The 26,813-nt window shown below is 50.5% G+C and overlaps 1 protein-coding gene and 1 pseudogene across 3 annotated transcripts; both read right to left on the reverse strand.

The window, feature by feature from the left end:
- Positions 1-14,159: 14,159 nt before the first annotated feature.
- On the reverse strand, positions 14,160-22,420 carry SLC35C1 (solute carrier family 35 member C1). 3 transcript variants are annotated; one of them, XM_060606470.3, is made up of 3 exons: positions 22,203-22,420; positions 20,045-20,571; positions 14,160-16,500 (listed from the first exon to the last, which is right to left on the reverse strand). In XM_060606470.3, the coding sequence occupies exons 1-3, from the start codon at positions 22,232-22,234 to the stop codon at positions 15,941-15,943; spliced, it is 1,119 nt and encodes a 372-aa protein (XP_060462453.1). In that variant the 5' UTR covers positions 22,235-22,420; the 3' UTR covers positions 14,160-15,940. The 3 variants fall into 3 exon arrangements, with proteins under 3 accessions (XP_060462453.1, XP_060462454.1, XP_060462455.1); XM_060606471.3 differs by lacking the exon at positions 22,203-22,420 and adding an exon at positions 21,902-22,029; XM_060606472.3 differs by lacking the exon at positions 22,203-22,420 and adding an exon at positions 21,805-21,912.
- Positions 22,421-24,342: 1,922 nt separating this feature from the next.
- On the reverse strand, positions 24,343-25,357 carry LOC132660664 (ubiquitin thioesterase OTUB1 pseudogene; annotated as a pseudogene).
- Positions 25,358-26,813: the final 1,456 nt, after the last annotated feature.

Below are 26,813 nucleotides of genomic sequence, written 5' to 3' on the forward strand. Positions count from 1 at the left end.
AAAAGTTTGCAGACTCCTGACCTAGGCCCTTTGAGTTTGTGTTTTGGTTTTGTTGTTAGTTGTGTATTTTTGGGGGGTGGGGTGGGGGGAGGAGCACAAAGAGAGGAGAGACTGATGCCAAGAACCCAGGTCAACAAAAGCCACCCCTCTTGGGCCCAAACTGTAGTGCAGCCTCCCAGCCAGCCAGGCAGGGAAACACAGGCGGGCAAACCCTCATGGCCTGGGGACCGGGAGGCCAGCCACCTCAGTGGGAGAAACAGCCTTTTCTACCAGGTGATGATCACCTCGGGGCCTCAAACTACAGGGGAGAGGCATGTCAGGGGAACTGCATTGGCCTTCCCCGTGAAAGTGAGTGAAGGCTCTGTTAGGGGCAAAAGCTGCTGTGGGCCCCAGATGCTGAAGCCAGGGAGGCGGCTCTCTGGAGAAGACGCTAGATATGGGGGCAAAATTTGGAAGATCTTGAGAAAGCAAACGATTCCCCGAGGCCTATGCCTCATGCTCTCTTATCTTCTGCCTCTGATGCTATCAGCTGCTTGCAGGCTGGTGTTCATTTAAACATTTACTAAGAGCCTTATTTTTTTTTTCCATTTTTTAAAAATATATATATATTTTTAGTTTTCTTTTTTAATGTTTATTTATTTTTGAGACAGAGAGAGACAGAGCATGAACGGGGGAGGGGCAGAGAGAGAGGGAGACACAGAATCGGAAACAGGCTCCAGGCTCTGAGCCATCAGCCCAGAGCCCAACGGGGGGCTCGAACTCATGGACCGTGAGATCGTGACCTGAGCTGAAGCCAGACGCTTAACCGACTGAGCCACCCAGGTGCCCCTAATATATATATATTTTAATGTTTGTTTATTTTTGAGAGAGACAGAGACAGAATGTGAGTGGGTTAGGAGCAGAGAGAGAGAGGGAGACAGAATCAGAAGTAAGCTCCAGTCTCTGAGCTGTCAGCACAGAGCCCGACGTGGGGCTCAAACTCTCGAGCCGTGAGATCATGACCTGAGCAGAAGTCGGGCACTCAACCCACTGAGCCACCCAGGCGCCCCATTACTAAGAGCCTTCTATGCGGCAGCTGCTTTCCTAGGACTGGGGATCCAGACATGAAAGTGAATAGGGGCTCAGAGATCATGTCACAATAGCTAACGTTTATTAAGTGCTAACTGTGTACCAGGGACCAGCTCAACTCCCTTGATCCCCATGACAATTTGTGAGATAGATCGTTTTATTATCACTGTTTTCCAGATGAGGAAAACGAGGCACAGAAAGGTTAAGGAACTCATGGAAGATTGCACGGCTAGGCAGAGCTGGGATTTAATCCAGGCAGTCCGGCCCCAGCATCCAAGTTAGGTGGTAAAGGAGGGCTTCTCTGAGGAACTGATGTCGAGCAAGCTCACGGTGGCCCATTTCTTGCACTCTGCTTTATCTTGACCAAACTTTAGTCAGGCTTCTTTTGCCTACAGACCCGTGAACTCTGTTTGTCTGGAATGTGCCCCCTTTCTGATCAGAGCCAAGACCCTGCTCCTAGCTGACCCCTCTGGTCATTTCCCATTGCCTGTCTGGAGACTCTGCTGGCCTCCTCCTTTTATCCTGTAAAAGAAAAATCTTTTTCTGCTGCAGATTGAGATGCTCACAGATTTCTGAGACAAAAGTCTTATCTCTTCTGCAATAGTCTCTTTCTAATTTCTAAGTGCCTCCCTATCTTTGTCCAGATTTGCTTTTGTTGGACGATGTTTGAGCTGAGACCTGAGGGGGTAGCAGGTGCAACTTTATGAAGAAAGAAAGAATAGTGTTGCAGATAGTAGAGGGAGTAGCATGTACAGGGGTCCTGAGGTGGGTGGAGCAGTGAGCGCTTGAGGAACTGAAAGATTAGATGCTAAGTGAAATAAGTCCCAGATCGAGCACCCAGGTTCCCAGGTCTTTCTCCTCATCTGTCCTCAGATGTTGGCTGCTTTCCTCATGGTGGCAAAATGGCTGCAGCAGCTCCACACACCTTATGTAACAGAGAGAGAGGTCTTTAGTGAAGCGCCCTGTCAGACCTCCCCTCGGGTCTCACTGGCCAGAATTGCACACGTGCTCTTGCCCAGACCAGTTCAACTGACTGAGCCACTCAGGTGCCCCGAGAAGGATGATTTCACTGGGACAGGCAAAGGGGCAATCCCATTAGCTCTGGCTCACAGGGATACCGCCATCTTGGCCCGTGGATTCTGTGTCCTATCAACCTCTCACAAATGTGACAGGCCGCTGAAACAAGTTATACGCCAAGAAAGAAGTTGTGAAAGATGGCCTGAGGCTGAGTCTGGTCCATGCAGCAGCCACAGAGGTATTTTATAAAATCTGAGCCACTGTTTAAAAAGCGGGAGATTGCCCATAAAGGTTCGGATTTCCGGCTGCTTCAGCAAAATTAGACATCCTAGCAATACACCCCCAAATGGCAAAGAATGATGGGAACTTAGTTGTGAATCCCTGTTCAGTTCACCACAGCCCCCCTCCAGCTCACCTTCTTCCTTTCTGTTCCTGGTTTTCCCTGTTGGTGTTTTTCTGAGGAGTTCACGCCTGTGATAAAAAAAGGGTTTTTATCTTCCCTGCAAACACAGCAGGAGGGAAGGAGCAGAGATCCATTTAGCAGATGAGAGCGGCAGGGATGGAGGCAGCACAGATTCCTGGCATCTCTGACTCCTGCTGGGGCAGCTCTCTCCCACCCCGCAGGCAGGAAGGCTGCTTTGGGCCGGGCCTGGGAGCTGACCCCACAGGCAGAGGGGACAAAGTCCCACCCTTGTTTCTGCCGTGAGCTTCCCTCTAGCGCTCACATCTGCTGCGTCTGTCCTAGACGGTGTGCTAACCACGTACTCTGCATGGTCTCATCCAATTATCGTCGTGCCCTCTGGAGTAGCGACTGTTATCATCGTCATTCCGCATGAGGCCAGCAAGGCTCAGGGACGTCAAGTCAGTTGCCTAGGGTCACACAGCTGGGTGTGGACCGGAAATCGAGGTTTCTGCAAAGCTAACTCACTCGGGTGAAGGCACACAGCCAACAGATGGCAGAGCCGGGGCTCCAGCTCAGGTCCAATGGACTCCAAAGACTAGAAGTTGAAAGCTGGTGGCCCAGCAGTATTTTTGGAAATTAGGAATTTTCTGCCCTTGGCTGGGCTTCCTGGTCCCCAGTTTGCCACAGGTCCCACCAATATACCTGTTGACTCACACCCTGGCTTCTTCCCTCATGCTTGTTACTTGCCTGGCCTCCGGAGAAGGTGACAACCTTCATGTCCTTTCCGTGTCCTCTTGCCTTCCTTCCTGGAGTCCAGCTCAGATGACTTTGAGCTCCTGGTTCTAGCACAGAGCTGGAGGTCCGTGCTCGCCTTTGCTGACCCCACCCCGCTAGGCGTTATGGGAGTTGAGGGCAGAGCTCAATGAAATATTGTTCGAGTTCAGGTTCAGCTCCATGACCATGATGCTCCATGCCTCAGTTTCCCCATCCGTGAAATGGGGATGCTCACCATACCTGTCTCAGATGTTAATATATGTGGCGTTTAGAAGAGCACCTGGCATGTGGTGAGTATCCAACAAATGTTACTACTACTGATGATAATAATAATGGTCATTCTTTAAAAATTAATATGGTGGTTCTCAGTGGAAAGGGCACTGGCCTGGGTTCTGCCCCGTGACACTGTGACCTTGGGCAAATCAGTCACGCTTTCTGAGTCACAGGCTTGTCTGAAATCTGGAGCTGGACTCTGATTTCCGTTATAAATTCCCCACGGGGGGCTCAGTGACAGCTGCTGTTGCCCCCCCCCCCCAAGCAGGACCCCCTCCCCCACACCCACACTCAGCCTTCCTCCACTTAAGCTCCCAGCACACCTGGCCCAGGGGCTCCAGCACAGCAGGCTCCACTGTCCCCAGTTCAGCTGGTTTCAGACCCTAAATTTAGCCCTTCCGCGGAAGCTGCAGTTTGTGGTGGGGGGAGGGCGAGGGTGAGGGCTGTGTCTGGGGAGGCGGCTTCCCCCCTGCTGATTGGTACCGTGGGAAGCAAGCAGGGTCAGGAGGGCTGAGAGCCACGCTCGATCTTGTCATTGGCGCAGGCAAGTCATTTGACCCTTGGGGGCCTCAGTTTTCTCGTCTAGTGTAACTTTCATGTAGGTTGACTCCTTAAATCAAGCTATCTCTTAAATGAAAACAGTTTTCAGGGCGCCTGGGTGACTCAATCGGTTAAGCGTCGGACTCTTGATTTCGATTCAGGTCATGATCTCGTGGTTGGTGAGATCCAGCCCCACAATGGACTTGGAGCTGAGAGCATGCAGCCTGCTTGGGACTCTCTTTCCCTCTCTCCCTCTCTGCCCCTCCCCTGCTGTGTGCACGCGCACGCCCCTGGCGCTCTCTCTCTCTCCCTCTCTCTCTCTCAAAATAAAGAAATAAAACATTAGAAAAAAAAACAGCCTTCTTTTCTTTCATATGAGGAAAGGATCAGAGAGGTTAAGTGATTTAGCTAAGCCCACACGACTAGCATGTGATTTGAGTCATCTTTTAATCTCAATATGTAGTCTCCTTTTATCTTTAGATGAAAGATAAAAGCATGATTTTATGGTTGAGAGACAGACTGCGTGGGTCTCAATTATATTCTGCCGCTAATTAGCTGTGTGACCTCAGACAAATTGCTCAACCTCTCTGGGCCTCAGCTTTTCTCATCAGCGAGATGATATTGTACCCACGTAGAGTTGTTATGAGGATTAAATAAATTAATATGTGTAAAGCACTTTCAGCAGCACGTGTCATTTAGTAAAATTTATTTAACTGTTGCTGAATTAATAAAATAGCTTCCCTACCAATCAGGTGCATGATTTCAAGCATGTTAAAAACAACAACAACAACAAACTTTGGATTAAGACCAGGAGACTCGTGTTCCACTTTGGGCTCAACTACTAATATGCTCTGTGCCCTCAGAGACTTCCTTGAACATTTCTATGCCTTAGCTCCCTCAGCTACAAAATAAGGGGCTTGGACAAGTTCCTTGATGAGCAGCATTTTTTGAACAAAAATAAAGTTGGGAAAAAAAACCCGAAACTTTTTGGGTCACATTTTCTTATCTCTTTCAGTCTATCGGGGAGAATATTCCAGTGCCAGCCCAGTGCCTGGGCTGCTGTCTGTCCCAGCACTCCTGGGGACCACCCATGGGCCCTGTAGCAATGGTCTGGATGACATATGTGACTTTCCTGGACCCAATCGTACCCTCCTCCCAGGAATTGGGGAAGCGGACCCCAAAGGGAGTCTGAGCTGTATCACAGGTAGCGCTCAGGCAGGAAGGTCATGAACCTGGCTCAGGTAGCCACAGGGTTGTGGTTCCTACTCTTTCCGAGGCTTGGCCTCTCTTGAATTCCTGAAACCCTAGTTTCCTTCAAATATCAGCCCCTCCCCCACTTACTTAGGCTAATGTATTAGTTATCTATTGCTGCATGGTCAACCACCCCATAATTTAGAGGCTTAAAAAACCAATTTCCTGTTTCTCTAGATTCCGCGGGTTGACTGGGTGGCCCTTCTGTTGGCCTTCCCCGGGGTCACTCATGTGGCTGTACTCACCTGGGGAGTGGGCAGGGGCTGTTGGCTGAGGTGCCTTGGTTCTCTTCCCTGTGGCCTTCCCATATGGCTAGCTTAGGCTTCCTGAGGGGGTTCTCAGGGATGCTAGGGGGAGAAACAGAAGTCCATCCAATACCTGGCCTCAGAAGCCCCAGAATATTGCTTTTTCTGTATTTTCTTGGTTAGAGTAAGTCAGCCCTGATTCAGGGATTCAGTAGACCCCACCTCCTGATGGGAAATGCAGTATGTGCATTGGGGGTGAGAGGAATGGAAGGTGCTGGGTGTGCAAATACCACAGCGAGTTTCAGTGGATTTCTTGGTGGCAGACACAGACACACACAACCCTCCCCCCCCCCATAATAGATCTTACGACTTACATACTTCCACTGAGCACACTCTGATTTCATTTCTCACCACCTCCCAGCCACCCAGGTCTTGCCTTTCCTCACTCACCAACCACTCTCCCACCCCAGGGCCTTTGCACTTGTGGATCCCTCTGCCTGGCACATTCTGACCCCAGAGCTTCTCCTGACCTCTCCTTTGTTACATTTAGATCTTTACTCACATTTTTACTCAGAGAGGTCCTGATCCCCGAACTAGTCATATGCCTGATGCTGCCAGTCCCCTAATTGGGCCTTATCTTCTTTGTGGCACATTCTATGTATTATTTATGTGTTGTCTTTTTGTTTGCTGTTGTTCTTTTCTCCGTAAGCTCCAAGAATGCAAGGACTGTGGTCTGTCTGAATCTCTGATATATGCCTGGCTCACGGTAGGTACTCAAATCTTTACTGAAAGAATGAATTTCATGTTTTTTAGATATTATACCATTAATATTCAAAAAGTTGTGATTAGGGGCAGCTTAAGTGCCATCACAAATGATTCCAGGAAGTGATGCAGGGAGCTCATACCTAGGCTGGGTAATCTCAATCACTATAATCCTTTCCAGTTCTGCTAGTCCGTGACTATAAGCACTATTAAAGTGCTTTGAAAATCTAAAGGCATAATATAAACACCTAGCTATTACTACTGAGAGGACATACTGGGAGTCATACAAGGATGGGTCTTGGGCATTCATTTTACCTATGATCAAATGGGGTTCCTCACTGAGCTACAAGGAATAAACCCATATGTGCGTCATTTGTATTTCCTACACCACATGGCTTAGCAAGGAGGTGTTATCAATGGACAGCCGTAAGAAGTGCTGTGTGGTGGTAATACATATTCCCAAAGGTCTTAGACTCTCCTCCCATGGGAAGTGGGGACTCTCTCCTCCCCTTGATCCTGAGTGGGCTTGTAATTGCTTGAACCAATGGAGAAAGGCAGAAGTGACACTAGGTGACCAGGTCAGAAAAGGGCGGCTAGCATCTACCTACTCTTCTTGGGACCTGAACTCTGGTGGAAGCCAATAACAGGTAAGGGGGCCAACTACCCTGTGACCACCACGCTGGAGAGGCCATGTACAGATCAGTAGTAAATGGAATAGGCTGTTTCTTTCGTGCTTTCTTCTTCACAGAAACTTCCAGAGTCCTAATGTCCTAGACTCTACTTGACATGCCTACCGGAAGATGTCTTGTTCCAACCAACCATCTGACATCTTAAACTCTCACCCCTTAGTCTTCTCTGTCCAATAAATGGCACCTCCTTCCCCAGTTCTGTAAGCCAGGGTCTGGGCATTGTCCTGGAATTCTCCTTTTCTCTCAACATCACATCCAATCCCTCTGAAAGTCTATTGGCTTTACCTCTGAAATGCATTCTCTCTCCATCTCTACAGCCACCACCATGATCTAAGCCATTGTCATTTCTTGTCTGGCCACCGTTACAGCCTCCTGGCTGGCCACCTTCACCTTTCGTGCCCATCCATTCTCACAACAGCCAGAGGGATATATTCTAAGTCCTATCTATCTATCTATCTATCTATCTATCTATCTATCTATCTATCTAATCATCTATCTAGTATTTTAATATTTTTAATTTTAACTCTGGTATAGTTAACATACAGTGTTACATTAGTTTCAGGGGTACAATATAGTGATTCAACAACTCTATATACTACTCAGTGCTCATCATGGTAAGTGTACTCTTAATCTCCTTCACCTATTTCACCCATCCCCCCACCTGGGATTTCTTAAGATATAAATCAAGTCATGGCGCCCCTCAGTGGCTGACTACGGCACTGAGAATAAATCTAACCTCGCTGTGGTCAGTATAATGCTCCCTGGCTGGAACTTGGCCTCTGACTCCTCTCTCTACTCCTCCCCTTGGTGAGTGGAACCAAAAGGAACCCGGTTTCCAACTAATGTCAGGAGGTTGTTAAATCTGTCTCTACCCCGTTTCCTGTTTCTGGGATTATGTCTTCCCCTGGGAGGAGGAACCCAGTGGGAATAAGAAGCTGGGTTACCCAACTCTGCTCCTGTCACCTTGGCCTTCACTCGGGTCCTCGACTGCGCCCAGCTCTTTTCCCTCCTCAGGTTGTTTGCGAGGTCCATAAGCTCTGTCTGAGCACCATTTCCCCAACTTTTCCTGTGGCCGGCTCCTTCCTATCACTTGGGTCTGAGGTTCAAAGGTGTACTCATCGGAGGCCTTCTCTGACTATTCTATCTAGAAGCTTCCCTTCTGTTATTCTCCATTTTGACTTTTTTTTTTTTTTTTTTTTGTATTCTTCATCGTTCTTAATGCACTGCATGGATCTGATTGTTTACGGTGTCTTTTCCACTGCTTGTCTCCCTAGTGCGTGGGGCAGAGTTAGCACCCAATAAAGGAGACGGTCGTCTGTTGATGTTGATAATAGTGTTAAAAAAAGAAAACCACAGGCCCCAAATGGTGTCCCAATCTAACTGCATTCCCCCGTCCCCACCGCCTCCTCCCCCCCCCCCCCCCCCTCACGGAAATGTAGCCTTAACCAGTCAGGAAATTGTTCTTTCTGTTAGTGCCAATTAGTCTCTGGGTCCTCTCCAGATCCCAAAGAAGAAAGGTTATCTGCACGATAGGACACTTTGCTTTCCCCGTAGCAAACAGCTTCCTCTGGAATACTCCTTTTCCTTTGCTAATAACCTTCTTGCCCCACCCTCCACCTCTCAAAACTTTCCTATAAAAACTTCACCTATTCTGCCCAATCCCCCCACCTGGGATTTCTTAACATATAAATCAAGTCCATAAAATACAGCTCCTTGGAGTGCCTCCCTACTTGCTAGATGGTGTGCTGCCCGATTCACGAATCATTTTTTAAAATTTGTTTATTTTTTATTTTTTGAGTTTCTTTATTTTGAGAGAGAGAGAGAGGCAAGCGAGCATGCGACTGAGGGAGGGGCAGAGAGAGAGAGAGAGAGAGGGAGAGAGAGAATCCCAAGCAGGCTCCGCACTGTCAGCGCAGAGCCCGATGTGGGGCTGCAACCCAAGAACCGTGAGATCATGACCTGAGCCAAAATCACGAGTTGGACACTTAACTGACTGAGTCACCCAGGTGCCCCGGCTCCGATTCGTGAATCATTTAATAAAGCCAGTCAGATCTTCCCATTCACTTGATTGAATCTTATGTAATAAGAGTGATAACCCACTGTATTCCCGGGACTATGCTGAGCAGTCATTCACCACCATGTTGTGGGGCAGGAAGGACAGGGGTATCCCGGATCTCGGATAGGAACAGCGAGGCCCGGAAGCATCGGGCCAGCTCACCGTTCCTCAATTTTCCAACTTCACCTGCCAGTGTTTTCCTGAGAAGTCCAACTTCAACATCCCTGTCTTCAGAAAGGGATGAGAAGGAAGGGGGACAGTCTGGGGTCTGGGATGCTGGCGTGTCCCCTGCCTTCTTGCAGGGGACACATTCCTGGAGGCCGTTCCGTTCCCTTTAAATACCATAGAGATGAGCTGGGGGTGGTGGGGGTGGTGGGGTGGGACACTGGAAGACTTGCCTGGGCTTCATCTGCATCCAGGTTGGGGTCTGTGGCCGCGTGTGCCTCCAATCCCATCTACACACACTTGCAGGTCTTTGTGCATGCGTGTGTGGGATGTTGTACAGTGAGGCGGGCTGTTCAATTTGTGCCGAGAGTTGGGGTTCCCCTGAAAACTTTTTTTTTAACTTGTGAATTAGTTTGATACTTGAGATGAAGCCGGAGGCCATGAACCTTTTAATGTGCGCTGCAAAATCTGGGGTAAAAGTTAAAGTAAAATTTCCCTTGATTTTTGTCTAAGAAAGTACAAATAATATTAAGAATGTCTTAATTTTTTGAGCATACAAAGGATGCAGAAATCACCGTGTCCCTTCTGTTTAAGGAACCTGGCGGTGGCTTAGAAATTGATAGGATCAGGGCGCCTGGGTGGCTCAGTCGGTTGAGCATCCGACTTCAGCTCAGGTCACGATCTCACGGTCAGTGAGTTCGAGCCCCGCGTCGGGCTCTGGGCTGATGGCTCGGAGCCTGGAGCCTGCTTCCGATTCTGTGTCTCCCTCTCTCTCTGCCCCTCCCCCATTCATGCTCTGTCTTTCTCTGTCTCAAAAATAAATAAACGTTAAAAAAATTAAAAAAAAAATAAGAAATTGATAGGATCACGTTTAGGTTGACCATTGCATTCCAGGCCAGAAAGACTTCGTATAGAATTTGATTTGGGAAAGTTTGTCTAAAATATAAAAATACTTCGTACACTTGCCTAAATAGGATCACAGGTTATTATGAAACAATCCTTGGTTATTTATTTAACCAAAGTGACAATAAAAGATTTTAAATGCAAGTATGGAAGGTTATACATTTGTTGAGTGAAACTTGACTCTTTTATAACGTTTGTGTGTTTTTGAGAGAGAGAGAGACAGAGACAGAGACAGAGACAGAGACAGAACATGAGCAGGGGAGGGGTAAAGAGAGAGGGAGACACAGAATCCGAAACGGGCTCCAGGCGCTAAGCTGTCAGCACAGAGCCCAACGTGGGGCTTGAACTCACGAACCGTGAGATCATGACCTGGGCTGAAATCAAGAGTCCGATGCCCAACAGACTGAGCCACCCAGGTGCCCCATCTCTCCCCAAGTTTTTTGTACCATTTTGTCCTTTATTTTCCTCTTCTTCCTCCAGAAATAAACAGTTTTACTTTAGGACAAATTTACTTTCTTTTCTCTTAACAAAAATGCGTCTCCCTATTTCATACTGTCTCTTAGCCAAAAACACTTCTTCCTCTTCTTGAAGTTTCTCCTATTATTTCTAGTAGCTTGAGTTGCAAATATTAATTAGAATTCTTAACCCTTAGTAGCTTTAATGTCCAAGGAAAACTAAGAAGGTTTTCATTGTCAATTGTTACACCAGCGTTCTTTAGATGGCAATTTTGTGAATACATTTCATAATGTCTAGAAACCAACATTTCCTCACAACAGTTTTTCAACGTGGCACAAGACAGGTTTACCAACAGACTCAAATATCTTCAGTGCCTCTGGAATTACAAGCCAAAAGTAGGTAAACTTAGGGTTGGTTAGGAATTAATGATTAATGTTTCAGTATTTTATCTTGTTTGGAAATGATCTAGACTTTAAATGAATTCCCATCATTTAATTTAACTTAGCAAAATTCTAAGGATAAAAGCCACCAAAGATTTGGGCAACTATTTTTTAGTAAACATACTGTAATACATGATTATTGCTGGAAAGTTAACCCAAAACCTCGTATCCCACTTACATCTATCAAAATCTTTCTTCCAACAATTATGTTTACACAACCCACAAAAAACTTCATTAGATACTAGACAAAGTCAGACATCATCCCAAGCTACTTTTCTTGCTGACAAGTTTTGCAAGAGATAACCTGAACTTATTGGACCTTTAGTAAACCTAGTGAGAATAAAAATATTGTATTTAATGCTGATAACTCTCAAGACATTTCTGTTTTAATTAAGTAAAAAAACTTGAACTAGGTTTTATTTACCAAATATCCTAGATCACAAGAACTTGAGAAACATTTGGGTTAATTTCTCTCGTATTTCTGAGAGTTTTCAGAATCCCTAATTCATATAAACACTTGTTTTTTAGCCAACCGAATAGATCCCTTTACAAATTAATTTTAGCGATACCAATAGAGGTAGAAATATATCTCACATTTACAACATATATAGATCTATAGACACAGAGACCTTATAGCACGTGTTTTAAATTTTTAATCGTTGAGGTGAGTATAATAAAGCAAAACTCATGAATTTATAAAAGAGCCGCTTGGATCCAAATTTTGTTTGGCAGTTGGAGTAAGTGTTCACCTGCTCAGAGGGCTAAAGCTTTTTACTAATATTTGTGGAGAGGATATTTAAGATTTGTGTTTACATGTCAAAGGCATGGTAAGATTTACTTCAAGGGACAGAGAGAGAAGGTAAGTTTTCTTCTAAGAGATTTTGCACCTTTGGATGGTTACCACAGTCCCAGTAAAGAGTAGCAGTGCTTCCCTATAATTAGGGGAGCGCCCTGTAAAAATAATTCTCTGGGGGCACCTGGGTGGCTCAGTCGGTTAAGCATCCAACTCCTGATTTCAGCTCAGGTCATGGTCTCATGCTGGTGGGATTGAGCCCTGCTCAGCATGGAGCCTGCTTGGGATTCTCTCTCTCCCTCTCTCTCTGCTCCTCCCCCTTTCTCTCTTTCTCTCTCTCAAAGTAAATACATAAAAATTTAAAAAAAAAAATACATCTTGGGCACCTGGGTGGCTCAGTTGATTGAGCATGCAACTCTTGATTTTGGCTCAGGTCATGTTCTCACATAAGTTCGAGCCCCATATCAGTCTCTATGCTGACAGTGCTGAGTCTGCTTGGGATTCTCTCTCTCTCTCTCTCTCTCTCTCTCTCTCTCAAAATGGATGGGTAAATATTAAACTAAAAAGCTCTATGGACTCAAGGTCAAATAGGGCCTCTTTAGGGTTGGAAATGGAAGAGGGAGTCATTTGGGCCATTGCGGTCATGGAAATGATAAACCCATTGGATCATGCCAGTTTTGTGCGGCAGGAGATGGGCATCATCTCAATATTTTCCACGCATTGGGAGCCTTAACAGGGATCAGGGTGGTAGAAGATGAGCCTGACACCAGGCCATCAATATCTAAGTGAGAAGAGGGTCCTGGCCCCAAAATGGGTAGCTTTAGGGGCCTTTGCCTTCCCATTCTCTCTCCCTCCTCACTAGGGGCCCCGATAACCCTGCCAGCTCTCCCCTTGGTGTTGGGGACACCTCACGAGGCATGCTTTTAGCCCTGCCCAGTTCAGGGGAAAGCTGAGGGGGCTCAGGATCTCTGGTGTTGCAGAAGAAACAAACATACAGCCAAGAAGGCTCTTGAAGAAAGCTATGGATTTTTGGGTTTTTAGAGATATCAGCCAGTTGACACATTTTGACTGCTATGAGTCACAGTTCGGAGCCTATTCCAAACAAATCAGAAAACCCACAGGAACCAATCAGTTCCCCTCTCTCCTTTTGCATAAAATCTTTAACATAAAGGTTTGAATTTCAGTTAAGGTATAGCTTTTGATGTCAGTTTCTGCTTCTTGTTTTTCTCCTATGCCCTTGACCTTACTTGTCGTTGCTGGAAAATTTTGGATGGTGTCACAATGAACCCTTTTCATAGGTGGCCACTTTCCTTTCCAGGGTATCCTAAGAGACCTCTCCAGGATTATGATCTGCCTCCACTGGCACAATATACACCAGGTCTTTGGGAAAAGCCCTCAGGCCTCAGGAGCCCAATGGCAGTCTTGCTTGCTGGTTCACATGGCACTGAAGAGAATAGAATATCTAGCATCCATGAAGTTCTGCATTTGTCAAGGAGCTGGGGTACCTCCTCAGGGCTCTTAGGAGGCACTGGAACCAGATGTTGAGATCATTTACCGGTCCATTATTGTTTTTAGTAACATCACACCGGGGATTGGACCCAGAATATCCCATCAGATCAGGGGATGAAGAGTGACAGAGTTGAGTGAACTGGTGACATAGACACCATAGCATCAATTGCATTTTCCCTCCGGTGGTGCCATTGATTTCTGGTTGCAAGGCTATCGGACTCTTCTGGGTTACAGCGTGCAGTCCATGCATGACCCACAGACTTGGTGGTCACCAGTCCTCCTCACCTGCAGGAACGTTTTCCTAGTGTGTAGCCCAAAGCCACTCCTTGGGTATGACAATAGCCTAGCTACCCAATCTACCCTCCTTGGCTCTCCTTGGCCTTGAGGACCCTTATACACATGAATAGTCAATGAAGGCCTTTGTAATTAGTGGTCTAATTGTCTCATTAGACCATATGGTCTTGATCATGTTGCTCTGGGGAGATCATTGGATAATCACAGCAGCTGTAAGCTTTTGGGTGGGATCCCTCAGGCAACATACCACAGAGGCCATATGCAAAAGCACAGAGCAGTGCGACAGACCCCCAGCAAGCTGTGTTCCTTTTCCAGATGGTGTCACCCACCTGACTTAGGTGGTTCGTAAGCAAGTCGCAGGTAATAAGGGCATTCCCCTTGGTTGACTGTAAGGGCCATCATGCAATTCTGCCAACTACACTGATTTGTTTGGTGCTGGTACCGGCCTGTCGATAAGCAATGCGGACGGTCCTTGTGGTTCTTAACGATTGCAAGACACCCTTCAGCAATAACCATCAGGAAACTTTGAAAAAATAAAGGTTTATTACTTACAGGATCTGGAAATTACACAGCACACCTGGGGCCACACAGCGATGTGGGGGTGGTGGGGGGAGACTGGAGAGGGAGGGAGAGAGAGAGAATGAGAGCACACACAGGCCTAGGGATCTGCTTTTATTGGGGTCGAGGGTTTGCAGGCTCACTCTTTATTGGTGAATTCAAAACACAGGAGTGGAAATTTAAAGTGTAGGAAGAGAAGAAAAGAAGTGGCCCAAGTGATCGGTTACTGAAATCAATCAAGGTCTTTAAAATGAAGGGGTCTCAGATGGGGAGGCAGCCTGGTTGTGTGTCCGGCGATCTCTGAAGTGGATGCTTCCGCAATCAAAGTTTAGTCAGGCACTAGCTTTGCAAGAAAGAAAAGAACCCCAACTGTCAGGGTTTCCACTACAACGTCTCATTCCCGTTTTTAATGAACTCACACACAGTTCAGAGCATCAGGCCAGACTAACTTCATTAGAAACCACTGCGGATGAGAAGACCCACTCTCCCCAACTTTTCCTTATGGGGACAAAACAGGAGGAATTATCCCAAGGAGATGGGTGGGACAGAATGCACAGCCGAAGAGACAGGGTTTGTGAAGGCCGTCCTAAGCCCACGGGGGTGGGGGTGGCGGTGGTGGTGGGTGTGGGGGCAGGGCATTGGTAAGGGGAAGAGAAGGTTCTTTCAGCCCTAGCCTCAGGGAAGAAACATAATTGTTACTTTATCACCTTCATCAGAGTCAGGTTCCAACACCCAGGCAGGGATCTGGCTCAGGGGAAGGCACAGCACCGCTGAGGGAGAAGGTTCTGAGCCAGGACCCTGGCTCTACCAGTCCTCTTGGGGATGATGCTCTGGGAAGCCAGAGTTAGGAGGGTGACCTGGCTGCACCTCCGGGAGGTCTTACCTGAGTCAGGTGCTGGGAAACCAGAGGGCTAGCGGCTCCTCAGGAGGGGAGGAATGAGCTTCTGAGTGTCAGGGACCGGGGGAGGGTGTTAATGACCCTGCTTAACCTGTAAAAGCTGTGTGGCTCCCCCATGTCCAAAAGCTGGGAGCGTAGGGTGCAGATGGTGGGAAAAGGGCACTTTCCCACGATGTGCCCCATTCCCAGGCCAATTCCCAGCAGTCCTTGGGGATTCCAGAGCCAGGCTTGGGTGCAAATGATCTTTCGTGCCCTTCCCTGGGGACTGGTGGTCTTGGCGGAGAAGACCAAGAGGGGACGCTTGTCTGTCACCCCTCAGCCCAGCCCACAATTTCCTCCGGAGGGAGGCTGATTTGCGGCGTCAAAGCTTCGCTGCCTGTCTTGGGACCCAGAGATGTGAGGTTTCCCAAACCCCTTCATTTGGCCTGTGGTGGGGTCATACCCCCATCTCCCCTGAGTATAAGTGAAGACTTACCACTGTCCCTCAAAGCTGTGGCCCGTCCCCAACCCCAAAGGTCATGTGGAGGTAGAAGGCCCCGGAAGGGGGACAGGATGGGGTGCTGCCCTTCTCCTACTCCCCGAAAGCGAGTGCTCTTCCAGAGAAACTCATTGGCTGTTCCCAGGGGGTCCTGCCTCCCTAGGGGAGGACAAAACTCAGAAACAGGAAAGGCGGTCGAGATAGGTTTGGCAACTTTCCGACATCATTTGAAAACACTGGCTCTATTTCAACCACCCGATTTGTGAGCAGGTTTGTAAACAATACCCCCTCCAGACTACCTCTCAGGGTCCAGAGAGCGGCCCTGGGCATTCTCCCCCACTGGGCCATCCCCAGGTCCCTGCAGGAGCTCACACCCCCATGCTGCTCTTCTCGTCCTCTTTGGGGCTGGGTTCCTCCTGAATCTTCTTCATCTCCCAGCCCCTGACCCAGGTGTAGGCAGAGGAGCCCCCCAGCACCATCATGTTGCTTGTCCACCAGAGGAAGCTCTTGGTCTCCTCGTAGTAGAGCACAGCCAGCACCGTCTGGGCACAGGCTTTGGTGGTGCCGGACACGTTATGGGTCAGGGGGCTGGTGAACTTGATCTGTAGTCCCGTCACGTAGCCGATGGCAAAGCCGAACAGGCCGCCCAGGGTCATCATGCCCCAGAAGTGGGCGCTGCCCAGCTGGGAAAAGTCACGGAGGGTCTGAAGCTCCCCCAGCAGCAGGAACAAGGGCAGGAAGAGGACGCAGGCATTGACGTTGTTGTAGAAGGTCAGACGCCAGATGCTGCCATCCACGGCTGGGAGCACCTTCTTGGTGTAGATGGCGTTGAGCGAGACACAGAGGCTGGCGAGCACGCCAAAGAGGGTGCCTGTCCAAGACAGGGTGCCCTCAGCCCCCTCCTGGTCCACACCAAGCCAGAAGCCACCTGCGGTGGAGACAGGAGAGGGGCAAAGAGGATGAGGACGGGGAGGAAGAAGGACAGAGAGTTTTGCCACCGAAGGTCACAGACCGTAATGCTGCCCTCACTGTCCCGTCCTCCAGGCCCTCTCTGCAATAAACATGTCCAAACTCTCTACTACATGCAAAGCACCATACAAAGGCTGGGGAAGTGGCCCAGGACATGAATGCTTTCTCGGGAGCTTACATACTAGCAGAGGAGAACGACGTTAAGACGATTCATTTCGCAGTTATTTCTTTAATTACAATTGTAATGAGGGCCATAAAACAGTGCAGCATGCTGTGAGCACCCATAACCAGGGCGACTGTGCTGGCCTGGGGCATCTGGAAAGTAGCGCTGGAAATGAGCTCCAAAGGGCTGAGTGCTTAGTGGTTAAGGTGACCTTGGGCAAGTGATTTAAGGTCTCAGAGCCCTGGCTTCCTTGTCTGTAAAATGGCCTGAGCCTATAATGAGTTAGAATCACTTGTGGCCTGAGGTCTTTTGGGACAGTCACTCTTTCTGCCACCCTCATCTTGTGTCACCTCCTGCTCACAGAGCCTCCATGGTCCCTGCAAGACCCCTTGCCTGTCACCTGCCCATGGGGACTGTCCCATCTCTTTGGCTACACCCCACCTTCCCAGGAGGCAGGGGCTGAATCTTACACGTGCTGTACCTCGTGCCACAGCATCTGGTAACATGGGAGAGTAGGAGAAGTTTTGGTGTCAGAGAGATTTGGGCTCCAATTGGGTTCTGCCATTTAGAGGCTGCATGGCCTGAGGAAAGGTGACTTAACTTTTCTGAGCTCCCATTTCCTTCATCTATAGAGACCCGGGTCACTTTCTCGACCCCCTAACTCCAACCACACTACCCTCCACCTTGCAACTAGAATGATCTTCCTAAAGTACGGATAGATCTGCTCAGGTCCTGTCCTGGCTTAAAGCCCCTCCTCACCTACTACCTTCAGGAAACCTTCCAGACTTACTTAACTTGGGCAAGGCCCCCGATGGCCCGAGCATGAAGAAACACACAGGTACTTTCTTCTGCCTAGAACACTGTGTCCTCACCCCTTCCTTATACCCATCTAGCACTTCCTCCGGGACGCCTGCTTAGATTACCCCATTTCCAACTTTGCTTCCCTCCCCACCCCCACCAGGGTCCCTGTAGCACCTTCTATTACCCCAATCGCAGCCTCACCCCTGCAGCATAACTCACTTACTGCCCTGCATCATCACCATGCCCTCCGGGAGCCCAGGAACCCGGTCCCCTTTGGCCGAATTTGTATCCCCAAAGTTTGGCCCAGTCTCTGGCACGTGCCTGGCCATCCGTTCATATTTGTTGGCTGCCTGAAAGAATGCATGAACGCAGGTTGTTCTGGAGGTGGCTTTGGGGGTTGAAGGAGGTAAGGCCCCTTCTATGTTGCAAGCACATTCTGGGTCTTGGCAGGGCCTTTGCAAACAGGTATCTGTAGACCTGCTCTGGGGGTGTGGAGGGTTAGCCAGAGCGCCCCCAGTCCTCCGGCTCGTGACCTTCCAAGTCCAGAAGGGACCCCCACCCCAAGGCTCCACACCCTAGAGGGAACTCACACCCAATACTGGGAAAGGAGGAAGGGCCCCGGAATAGTCACCTGAGACCCATCTTAAGGGGAAGCGAAGCAGAGAGGGGGCCGGGGCCCCTGCCCCATCAGTGTGGCCAGTGAAGGCACTTTTTCTGACGCTATCACACTATCAGCTACTTTGATTACTTTTAGGACTTGGGCCCAGTTTCCCTAGCAACTTCACCTTTCTTCGTGCAAATTCTCGCATCAGGAGGCTCCCCTCTCCCTGCTCCCCCTCCCCCCTTCATAGGGTCCAGTGAGGCTGAAGTGGAGACCCCTGAGGTGTTTGGCTAAGTGAGGCCTGTGACTCTGCATCAGCTCTGGGCAGCGGTGAGGTGGGGTGGGGCGAGGGGGCAGCTGAAAATCCGCCAGGGGTCTCAGCAGCTCCTTCTCCTCTAACCTTGTCCTTCTCCCGTCTCCCATCCTGGGCCTGGACTGAGCAGCCCTATATCCAGCAGTTGCTCAATGAGAGTAACATTTTCTAGGACAGGCGGCACGGGATGGGCCCCTCCCCTGCAACCAGTGAGACTGGGCCTGGGACTCGGAGACACCAGCGAAGAATACGTAGGTCAACCAACACGAAATTTACAGCCCCAGGAAAAAACGTGAACAGGTTCAAAGAAAGACCACATTCCTGGATGACAGAGCCCTGCGAGGATTCTGAGGGAAGCGGGTGCACTCTTACCCAGAGTGCTGCAAACACCCCTTCTGTGATGATGGAAATGTTCTATCATCTGCGCTGTCCAATATAGTAGCCACTGGTCACATGTGGCTACTGAGCACCTGACACGTGGCTACAGAATGGGGTTGTTAACACCTGCAACTGAGGAACTGAATTTTTAAAATGTCATGGGGCGCCTGGGTGGCGCAGTCGGTTAAGCGTCCGACTTCAGCCAGGTCACGATCTCGCGGTCCGTGAGTTCGAGCCCCGCATCAGGCTCTGGGCTGATGGCTCGGAGCCTGGAGCCTGTTTCCAATTCTGTGTCTCCCTCTCTCTCTGCCCCTCCCCAATTCATGCTCTGTCTCTCTCTGTCCCAAAAATAAAATTAAAAACGTTGGAAAAAAAAAAAATTAAAAAAAAAAAATAAAATGTCATTGAATCTGAATGAATGGAAATGGAAATAGACACGTGGTTGGTGGCTACTGTGTTGGACAGTGCAGCTATAATCTCTAGGGGACAAGAGGAGAGCAGGGGGGGTTAAAAGCATAGACCCCAGAGTCTGGCCAATCTGGGTTTGTGCCCCAGCTTGGCGACTTTCTAGTTGTGTGGCCCGGGGCAAGTCACTTAACCTCTCTGAGCTTCAGTTTCCTGGTTTGTATGGAGTTGATCAAGGTGATGCTACCTCCCAGGGGACCTCTGGGGAACAAAGGAGATGCTAAATGTGAATGCTTGGCACCATGTCCCCCGTCAATAATTCTTATTTTCTAAGGGTCAAGCGTGGGAAGACAGCTAAGACCTCTCAAAGCTTATTTCTTGCCACTGTCTTAGCCATCACTACGAGCCTACAAGGTCAGAGGGTGATGGTATATTTATTACAAGATGCATTCTCTGGAAATAGCACTGGATGGAGAGTCAGGACACTTGAGCTCTTGAGAAGCAACACAGTGGTCAAGCACAGGGAGCCAGACTGCTTGAGATCATATCCCAACTCTGCCACTTATTAGCTGTGTGATTTTCAACAAATTATTTACCTTCTCTGTACCTTGGTTTTTTCCCCTCTGTGAAAGGTAGATCTAATCCCATCTTGTTCTGAGGCGCCCTGGGTGGGCCCCTGACTTGCTGGGTGACCTCGGGGAGCTTACTGTCTCTGGGCCCCAGGCTCTTCCCCAAGGGAGCTGGGACAGATAAAATCCAACGATGCCTGGCAGGGTTGATCTTTGGGGTTTGGGTCCCTGCGCCCCACCCCCCACTCCCCGTGGCCCTGGCTGGCCACTCACCGATGATGATGCCGCAGGTGAGCAAGGCATAGAAGGAGGTGGTTTGCTTGAGCAGCAAGTAGGACAGCAGCACATTGAAGACAGTGGTGAGTGAGCGGCCCACGTTGTAGAAGGCCACGCCGACGTACTTGAGGCAGAGGTTATTGAAGGTGATCATGCTGATGAAGACGACGGACAGGGGCAGGACGCTGCGGGTCACCCTGAGGTCCAGGCGCAGGGTGGGAAAGTCCATGGCACCGGGGCAGCAGGCCGCCAGTATGCTGAGGCTCTTGCACAGCAGCGTGGTCACCAGGCACTGGTAGAAGGTGACGAAGATGGGGGTGTCCAGCTGTAGGGAGGGGCTGCCCAGCAGATACTTGTTCAGGAACACCATGGAGATGGAGGTGACCCAGTAGAGAGACACCACCAGCGTGATCTGCAACGCCCGCAGCAGAAAGGGCTTCTCCTTGCTGGCCTCTGCCTCTCCGGAGGGGTCGGAAGCCCCCATCAGTGCCATGTGCAGGATCCTGGACCGCTTCAAAGGGGCCCTGTTCATGGTAGCAGAGGAACTGGGTCACTCTACAGCCAGAACTGGAGTACAGGGCAATCAGCTCCTGTCTTTCTGCAAGCCGCAGCCCTCAACTGTCACATGGGGGATGGCCTAGAGGCCTCTCCACCGAGAGGTTCTGCTGTGGGGGGAGCCTCACAATCTGCCCCCACTCTGAGGTGGCTCATGAGACGAGACACAGGGAAGGGGTGAGGGACAGGCTAAGGTTGGACAGAAGAGGCCTTGTAGGGATGGGTCTCAGGAAGAAGGGAGGGGAGAGGAAAGGAAGGAGAGGGGGAGGGGGAGGAAGGCAGGGCGAAGGTGCTGAAGGGCGGAGGACAGCGCGGGGAAGCGACGCCGGGAGAGGGAGGCATGGGCTAAAAGGGTTTGCAGGGGGAAAGGGGAGGCGTGCAGTAAGATGAACGGAGGGAAGGAGTGCGAGGGGTTTGGAAAGAGGGGTGCAGGGAAGCTCAGAGGTGCTCGTGGCGGGGGCCCAAAGGGCGCGGGAGGAGGCCGGGCCTGCCCAAGCCCGCGGCGCGCAGCCCTTCGGCGCATAGGCTGCCGTACAGCCCCGGTGCCTCCGGACTGCCGAGGCCGTTCTCCCCCGCGAGGCGGGCCCAGGACTCATTTCCTGACACGCCCCCGACCCCTCCTTAAAGGGCCCGCACGCCCGGCGTCACCCTTAAAGCCACAGCCGGCCAGAAACATCCTTCCGAGTCAGGCTTGCGTCTGTGTCCCCGCCTCCTCTCCGCTCCGGTGCGCTCCCCGCCCGGGGATAGTGGGGCGGGGGGGAGTCGGCCCCCACGGAAGGTTCCTATAGGTGCTTGAGCCTCGGCCCCCTTTTTGCAATCCCCCCTCCCCCACCCCTGCCCAGCTCTGTCTTGTCCAGACGCTAACTGTCCCCGACTCCGTACGTCCTCTGCGCCCCTCATCCCGGGCCCGACCGCACCCCCAGAGCCTTGGCGGCGCCCCGCATCCCTTGGCGTCCAGAGACCCCCTACGAACCCTCCCTCCCTCTGCTAGCCCCACCTCACTCTCCCATGGTGCAGTCCCTTCCTATCTCCCCCATTTCCAGCTCCCCCATCCCTCTTCCAAGCCGGAGACGATCCGGGACGCTCCCTGAGGCCCGAGGCCACACTATCCCGTCTGGATTTCAATCAACCCTCGCGATCTGCCCCCCCACCCTCATTTGGGCACAGCCGGATCTGAGCCTCAAGGCAACAACCACGCTCACCCCTCGGGCTCCTTCCCCCTTCCAAAACGCCTCCTCCTCAAGGCAGGCCCAGCCGCTAGCTCTGGCCCCGGGGCCTCGGTGGCGACCCCGTGCTCACCTCCTCCTTTGCACTGGCGGTCCGCCCGAGCTACCTAGCGCCGCACCTGCAGCACCGCACCTAGGGCCGCGCCCACGGAAGACTACTTCCTGCTCCCAGCCCCGGGCGTGGATGCCAAGCCAACCTCGCTGGCCCGCTCCCCACGTGGAGCCCGGAGGCGGCGGCAAGCCACCCGGGACCCAGCCTGACCTTGGCCCTGGGTTGTCCCGCCCCTCGTGGGAGCAAGCATCTTTCTGTTTCCAAGGCCACCCCGGCCCTGGTACCCCGCCCCGGCCCGCCCGGGATCCCTCGCTCCAGTTACCGCCTCCTGCATGTCCAGGGACCCGGCTTCATCCCTGGCCCACCGCGCACCCGTCCAGAGCTAACAGAAGTGCGTTTGAGAACAGCCCGGATTCTTCCTGCGGGTAGTGAGCGGCGGGGGGGGGGTTAATCCGCTCTCTCCCAGGGACCGGGCCTGGGCAGTCAGTCACCAGCCCGAGTCTGTCTCTCATCAGGCAGCCTGGAGGGCCGACTTCTCCCTGGTTTGTGCTCTGGCACCACTCTGGACGCCAGGGGTTGGCGTCTCACTTCTGAGTTCTTTGTTGTAAAAAAAAAAAAAAAAAAAAAAAAAAAAAAAGAAGGGGGTTGGCGGGACTATACTATACCAGGGGGTCCCAACCTTCTTGCTCATTAGTCTAGCTGGTATGGTTGAAAGTAGGGACTGCCATCTGCAGTATTTCGAACAGTTTAATTAGTACCATTTACTGTACAGGTGAGATGTCTTAGATTTGCTTTAAAATACTCAGAATACTTACCAAAGAGAGAGAAAAAAAAGAGGTGGGTAGCTAGGTAAAATTAGATAGGCAAAATGTTGATAATTGTTGAGGCTGGGCATAGATACACGGGGGTTATAAGAGTCATTTTGCTTTTGTGTACGTTTGAAATTTTCCATAATAAAAGGGTAGAATCTATGGAGTACATTTAAAGTTTCACAGGCTAAGGGCAAAACCCTGACCCCAGCTTAACACAGCCCATGGTGGGCTATGTGGAACTGGAAGGGTTAATAACCCCCAAGGCAGGTGCAAATTTCCCGGAGTGAGCTCCACCCCAGGCCTATTCTTTTCCACCAGCCCTCTGGCCTTTGCTCTAAGGTACCTGCACTCCTCCTTCCTCCAGAGAGGGGACTTCCTGCTACTTAATTATGGGCTAGTCTCCAGCTGGAGAATGCCACCTGATCACCTTGTCGCCTTGGGGATCAAATTACCCTTTTGAGAACAGAAAGACTTAAAGGAACTGAGCTGGTCATCAGAATCTTACTTGGAGAGTCTCATTCCAGGGTCAAACTTTGAAGGCTGTGGGTTTCAGTTTGTTAAGGGCAATGGCTATTTGCTCTTGGGCCTGATATTTCACTTTGACAAATAATTTAATGACAAACAGGGCAAACTTGTCTGTAAGAGGCCCTGGTTTCCTGGAAGGGCCCTGCTCCTTGGCACATAAACAGAATTAATTTATCTAATGAATGTGCTGCCACTTTGCACCCCTAGGGAAGCAATATGTGCTGTATATAGGCCAGATGCCCTTCGCTGAGAGAGACCAGGGGCAGTCCATGCTGGGTACGTGGGGGCACAGTCTGGGCTCTCCACAGGTGACCGAAATGTATTCCTGTCTCCAAAAGCTCCCCTTCCATTGTACCTGAAATTCCACCATTAGCTTCACTCCCCTGCATTAAGGTGGTAACAGGCCAGTACACCGAGTTTCCCAGATTCTAATCCTTTTTGTTCCGCATGAGGGAAAGGGGGAGGGATGTGTTTCTAAGGGGTCTAAGGCCTCAGGAAGTGTGCACTTCGCACAATCGGTTTGCTTTTGAATTTTTCTTAAGGAATCTTAGTTGTTTAAAGCATTCATCAAGGGTGGGGTTTTAGGTCTCGTCAAGAGTAATTACCTAGTGTGTGAACTTGATGTGGGGCAGAACATAAGGTCGTCATCCTGGCAGGTGGAAGGCTGTAATAATCCAGGAAGGAGGGCCCTTTATGGGTGTGGTTCTGTTCTTGCCTTGGCCGGGAGCCACTGATGATGTCAGAAGGCGATCCCTACGAGACAGAGTGAACAAAACTGACCTCCCAGGTATAGGGGGCAGTGGATGTGTACCAGTAGGGCCCGAGTTTCGGGGAACTCAGAGAGGTCAACTATCTCACCTCTGAGTTCAACAAGGACTCATGAACCTACTTTGCATGGTGGACACTACTCGTTGTCTACCCAAATTCAATCTCCCATTTGTCCCAAATCATTGGATGGTAGCTAGTCATGTGGTTGCTCAGCCAGAGACTACCTTTCCCAGCCTCCCTTGTGGGTAGGTGAACCATGTGACTCAATGGATGATAAAAGGAGGTGATGCATGTCCTTTTTTTTTTTTTTTTTTTTTTCACCACCAGCATCCCCTTTAATAAAATGTGGAAGGTCGTGTGACGGGGGGAGGAGGGGAGTGAAGTATGACCATTTACAACCACAAAAAACCTCTGTACATGTCTAGCGCCTGGCAGAGGGGAGGGCAGGCAGGGCAGTGGCAGGCCAGGGCCAGCCCTATTTGTAGAGGATGTCGTAGTGTCCAGGCCGATAGAGAAGGTAGACCTTGGGCTCGGAACCCTCGGGGAAGATGTGCGGGTTGGTGGTGCCGCCCTCGCCTCGGTCCATGTATTCCACTGGATGGAGACGCCGAGGGCCTGGGCCAGCGCGATGATGTGAATGTGGTCACTCTCTTTGCACGTGGGCTCCACCTCCTGCTGACAGAACTCCTTGACGGTCCGCCCACCCTCGATGAAGTGCTCGAAGAACTTGCTCTCGCGCTGCAGGTAGCCTGACGTGAGCAGCCGCAGGTACACCACCAGGTAGTCCGAGGTACTCTGGTCATTGAAGGAGGCCAGCAGGTCGGCTACTGAGGTCTGCTTCTCCACCTGCTCGATCAGGTCCATGAACGTGTTGTGGAAGTCCTCAATTGCGAACTCGGTGAAGCCCTGGGACACCAGGTCCTCTTTGCTCTTGGCAGACACGGCCTTAAACCGTTGCAATTCCCTGCTGTCATCCAGCAGCGCCTCCAAGTGGGAGAATCCAAAAGCTCGGTAGAAGCAGTTTCCATCAGGCCTGGTCTTGCGGATGTACGAGTCCTTTTTGTGGAGGTCCTTGATCTTCTGTTGATAGATGTTGTCATCCTCAGCATACTCCTTGTATAAGACCGAAAGCTCCAGACGCTCCGAGACCAGAGGGTTCTGCACTGCAATCTCTTGCCGAATTCGGTCCTGCTGAGCCATGATGGCTTCATCATGGTGTCGAGCATCACCCGTGTCCCAGCAGCCCCAAGTATGGTTGCCATCTTTTGGCTGAAGGGTGCCGCTGGGGAAGTAATAACAGAGTATTCAGCCCCAGTGTCAACCATGAAAGTTATTGTTCGGCCCCCTACCTGTATTTCGACCGTGGGCTCATGGGGGCCAAGAATGAAAAGAGCCTGGTCCCCCTTAGTCCAATTCTATCCTGGCCAGACCGACGAGGTTCTTGCCTTGAGGTTCCTCCCGATACCGGCTGGGTTTTGAGGGCCCCTTCCGATTCGGACATTCATTCTTCCAGTGTCCCTTCTCTTTGCAGCATGTACATTGGTCCTTTGCTAAGGGGGCTCTGGGCTTCCCCCCTTTTGGCGGTTGGGGTCTTCCCGTCTTTGCAGCATCTGTTTCTTTTAGTGCTGCGAGAAGGGTGGCCTTCTCTTTTAGTCTTCTCTCCGCTTCTCTTTTGGCTGTGACTTCTCTGCTCATGAAAACTTTATTGGCGACCTCTATCAGCTGAATGATATTCATCCCGGCAAAGCCCTCCAACTTCTGGAGTTTTCTTTTGATATCTGGGGCAGCCTGTGCTACAAAAGAGGTATTTACCATCTGTTGACTTTCTGGTGCCTCGGGGTCAAACGGGGTATATATACGGTATGCTTCACATAATCTTTCATAGTAGTCTCCCGGAGATTCCCCAGGGTGCTGTTTGACTGATGATATTTTAGTCATGTTCATGGGCTTTTTGGCTCCAGCTTGGACTCCCCGAAGGAGGGCTTCCTGATATCGTTGGATGTGGGCCTGTCCTTCTTTTGTGCTGAAATCCCATGTTGGGTGTTTTTCAGGTACCGCAGCTTAACCCCAGACAGCAGGGTCATTGATCCGCGGAGGTGCGTGATCTTCTAGGTACTGTTGTGTTTCTCTCATTATTATTATTTTTTCTTCTGTATTAAACAGAGTACAGAGTAACTGTTGACAGTCTTCCCAAGTCGGTCTGGAAGAGGGACTTCATCAAGTTGACCATTGCTTGTGGCTTTTTAGAATATGATGGAGTGTTGTGTTTCCAATTGAGGAGGTCGGTTGTGGAGAAAGGTTGATAATACATCAAGGAACGGCTGGGCTGGACTGTTCTGTCCTCATTCTGTCTTTCAGGCTCTCTCGTCTCCCTTACAGGCATTTGGAGAGCCTTAGGTCTGGGTCTGGGGCACAGTCTGGCTGTCGGCCCCTGTGGGGTAGGGTTCTCCGGGTCTGAGAGGGGCAGGGAGATGGGTGGTGGTGACTGTGGAGTCCGAGAGACAGATGGGGGAGGAGTTTCAAGTTCAGGGGGAGGGGTGAGGGAGCTTGACGAGTCATAAGGAGGCAGAAAGACAATATCTTCCTCCATGTCTCCTTTAAATATTAGAGGAGCGGTGGGTTGCTTCTTTGGCTCCCTGGGTGAGTCTCCGGATAAAGTGGCTAAAACGTTTGCCTGACTCTGCTTGCTATGGATGAATCGCACCCAAGGTGGGGGGTTTCGGGCAATTTCAAGCCAGGAGTCAATGTATGGAAATTGATCAGGGTGGCCTGGGTTCCCAGTGACTATTAGCCAAACCCGCTGCATTATTTGAGCATCTAATGTCCCT

The sequence above is a fragment of the Panthera onca genome, chromosome D1 (genome assembly GCF_046562875.1).
Source record: "Panthera onca isolate mPanOnc1 chromosome D1, mPanOnc1 haplotype 2, whole genome shotgun sequence".
Lineage (NCBI taxonomy): Eukaryota > Metazoa > Chordata > Mammalia > Carnivora > Felidae > Panthera > Panthera onca.

Excerpts from the sequence above, each read along its gene's own strand:
- SLC35C1 (XM_060606470.3), bottom strand. The coding sequence starts at position 22,234 with ATGAAGCCGGGTCCCTGGACATGCAGGAGGCG. Across the intron at positions 20,572-22,202 it reads CCCTGGACATGCAGGAGGCG|GGCCCCTTTGAAGCGGTCCA; the intron begins GTAACTGGAGCG and ends TACCATGAACAG. Across the intron at positions 16,501-20,044 it reads CACCTGCGGCATCATCATCG|GTGGCTTCTGGCTTGGTGTG; the intron begins GTGAGTGGCCAG and ends TCTCCACCGCAG.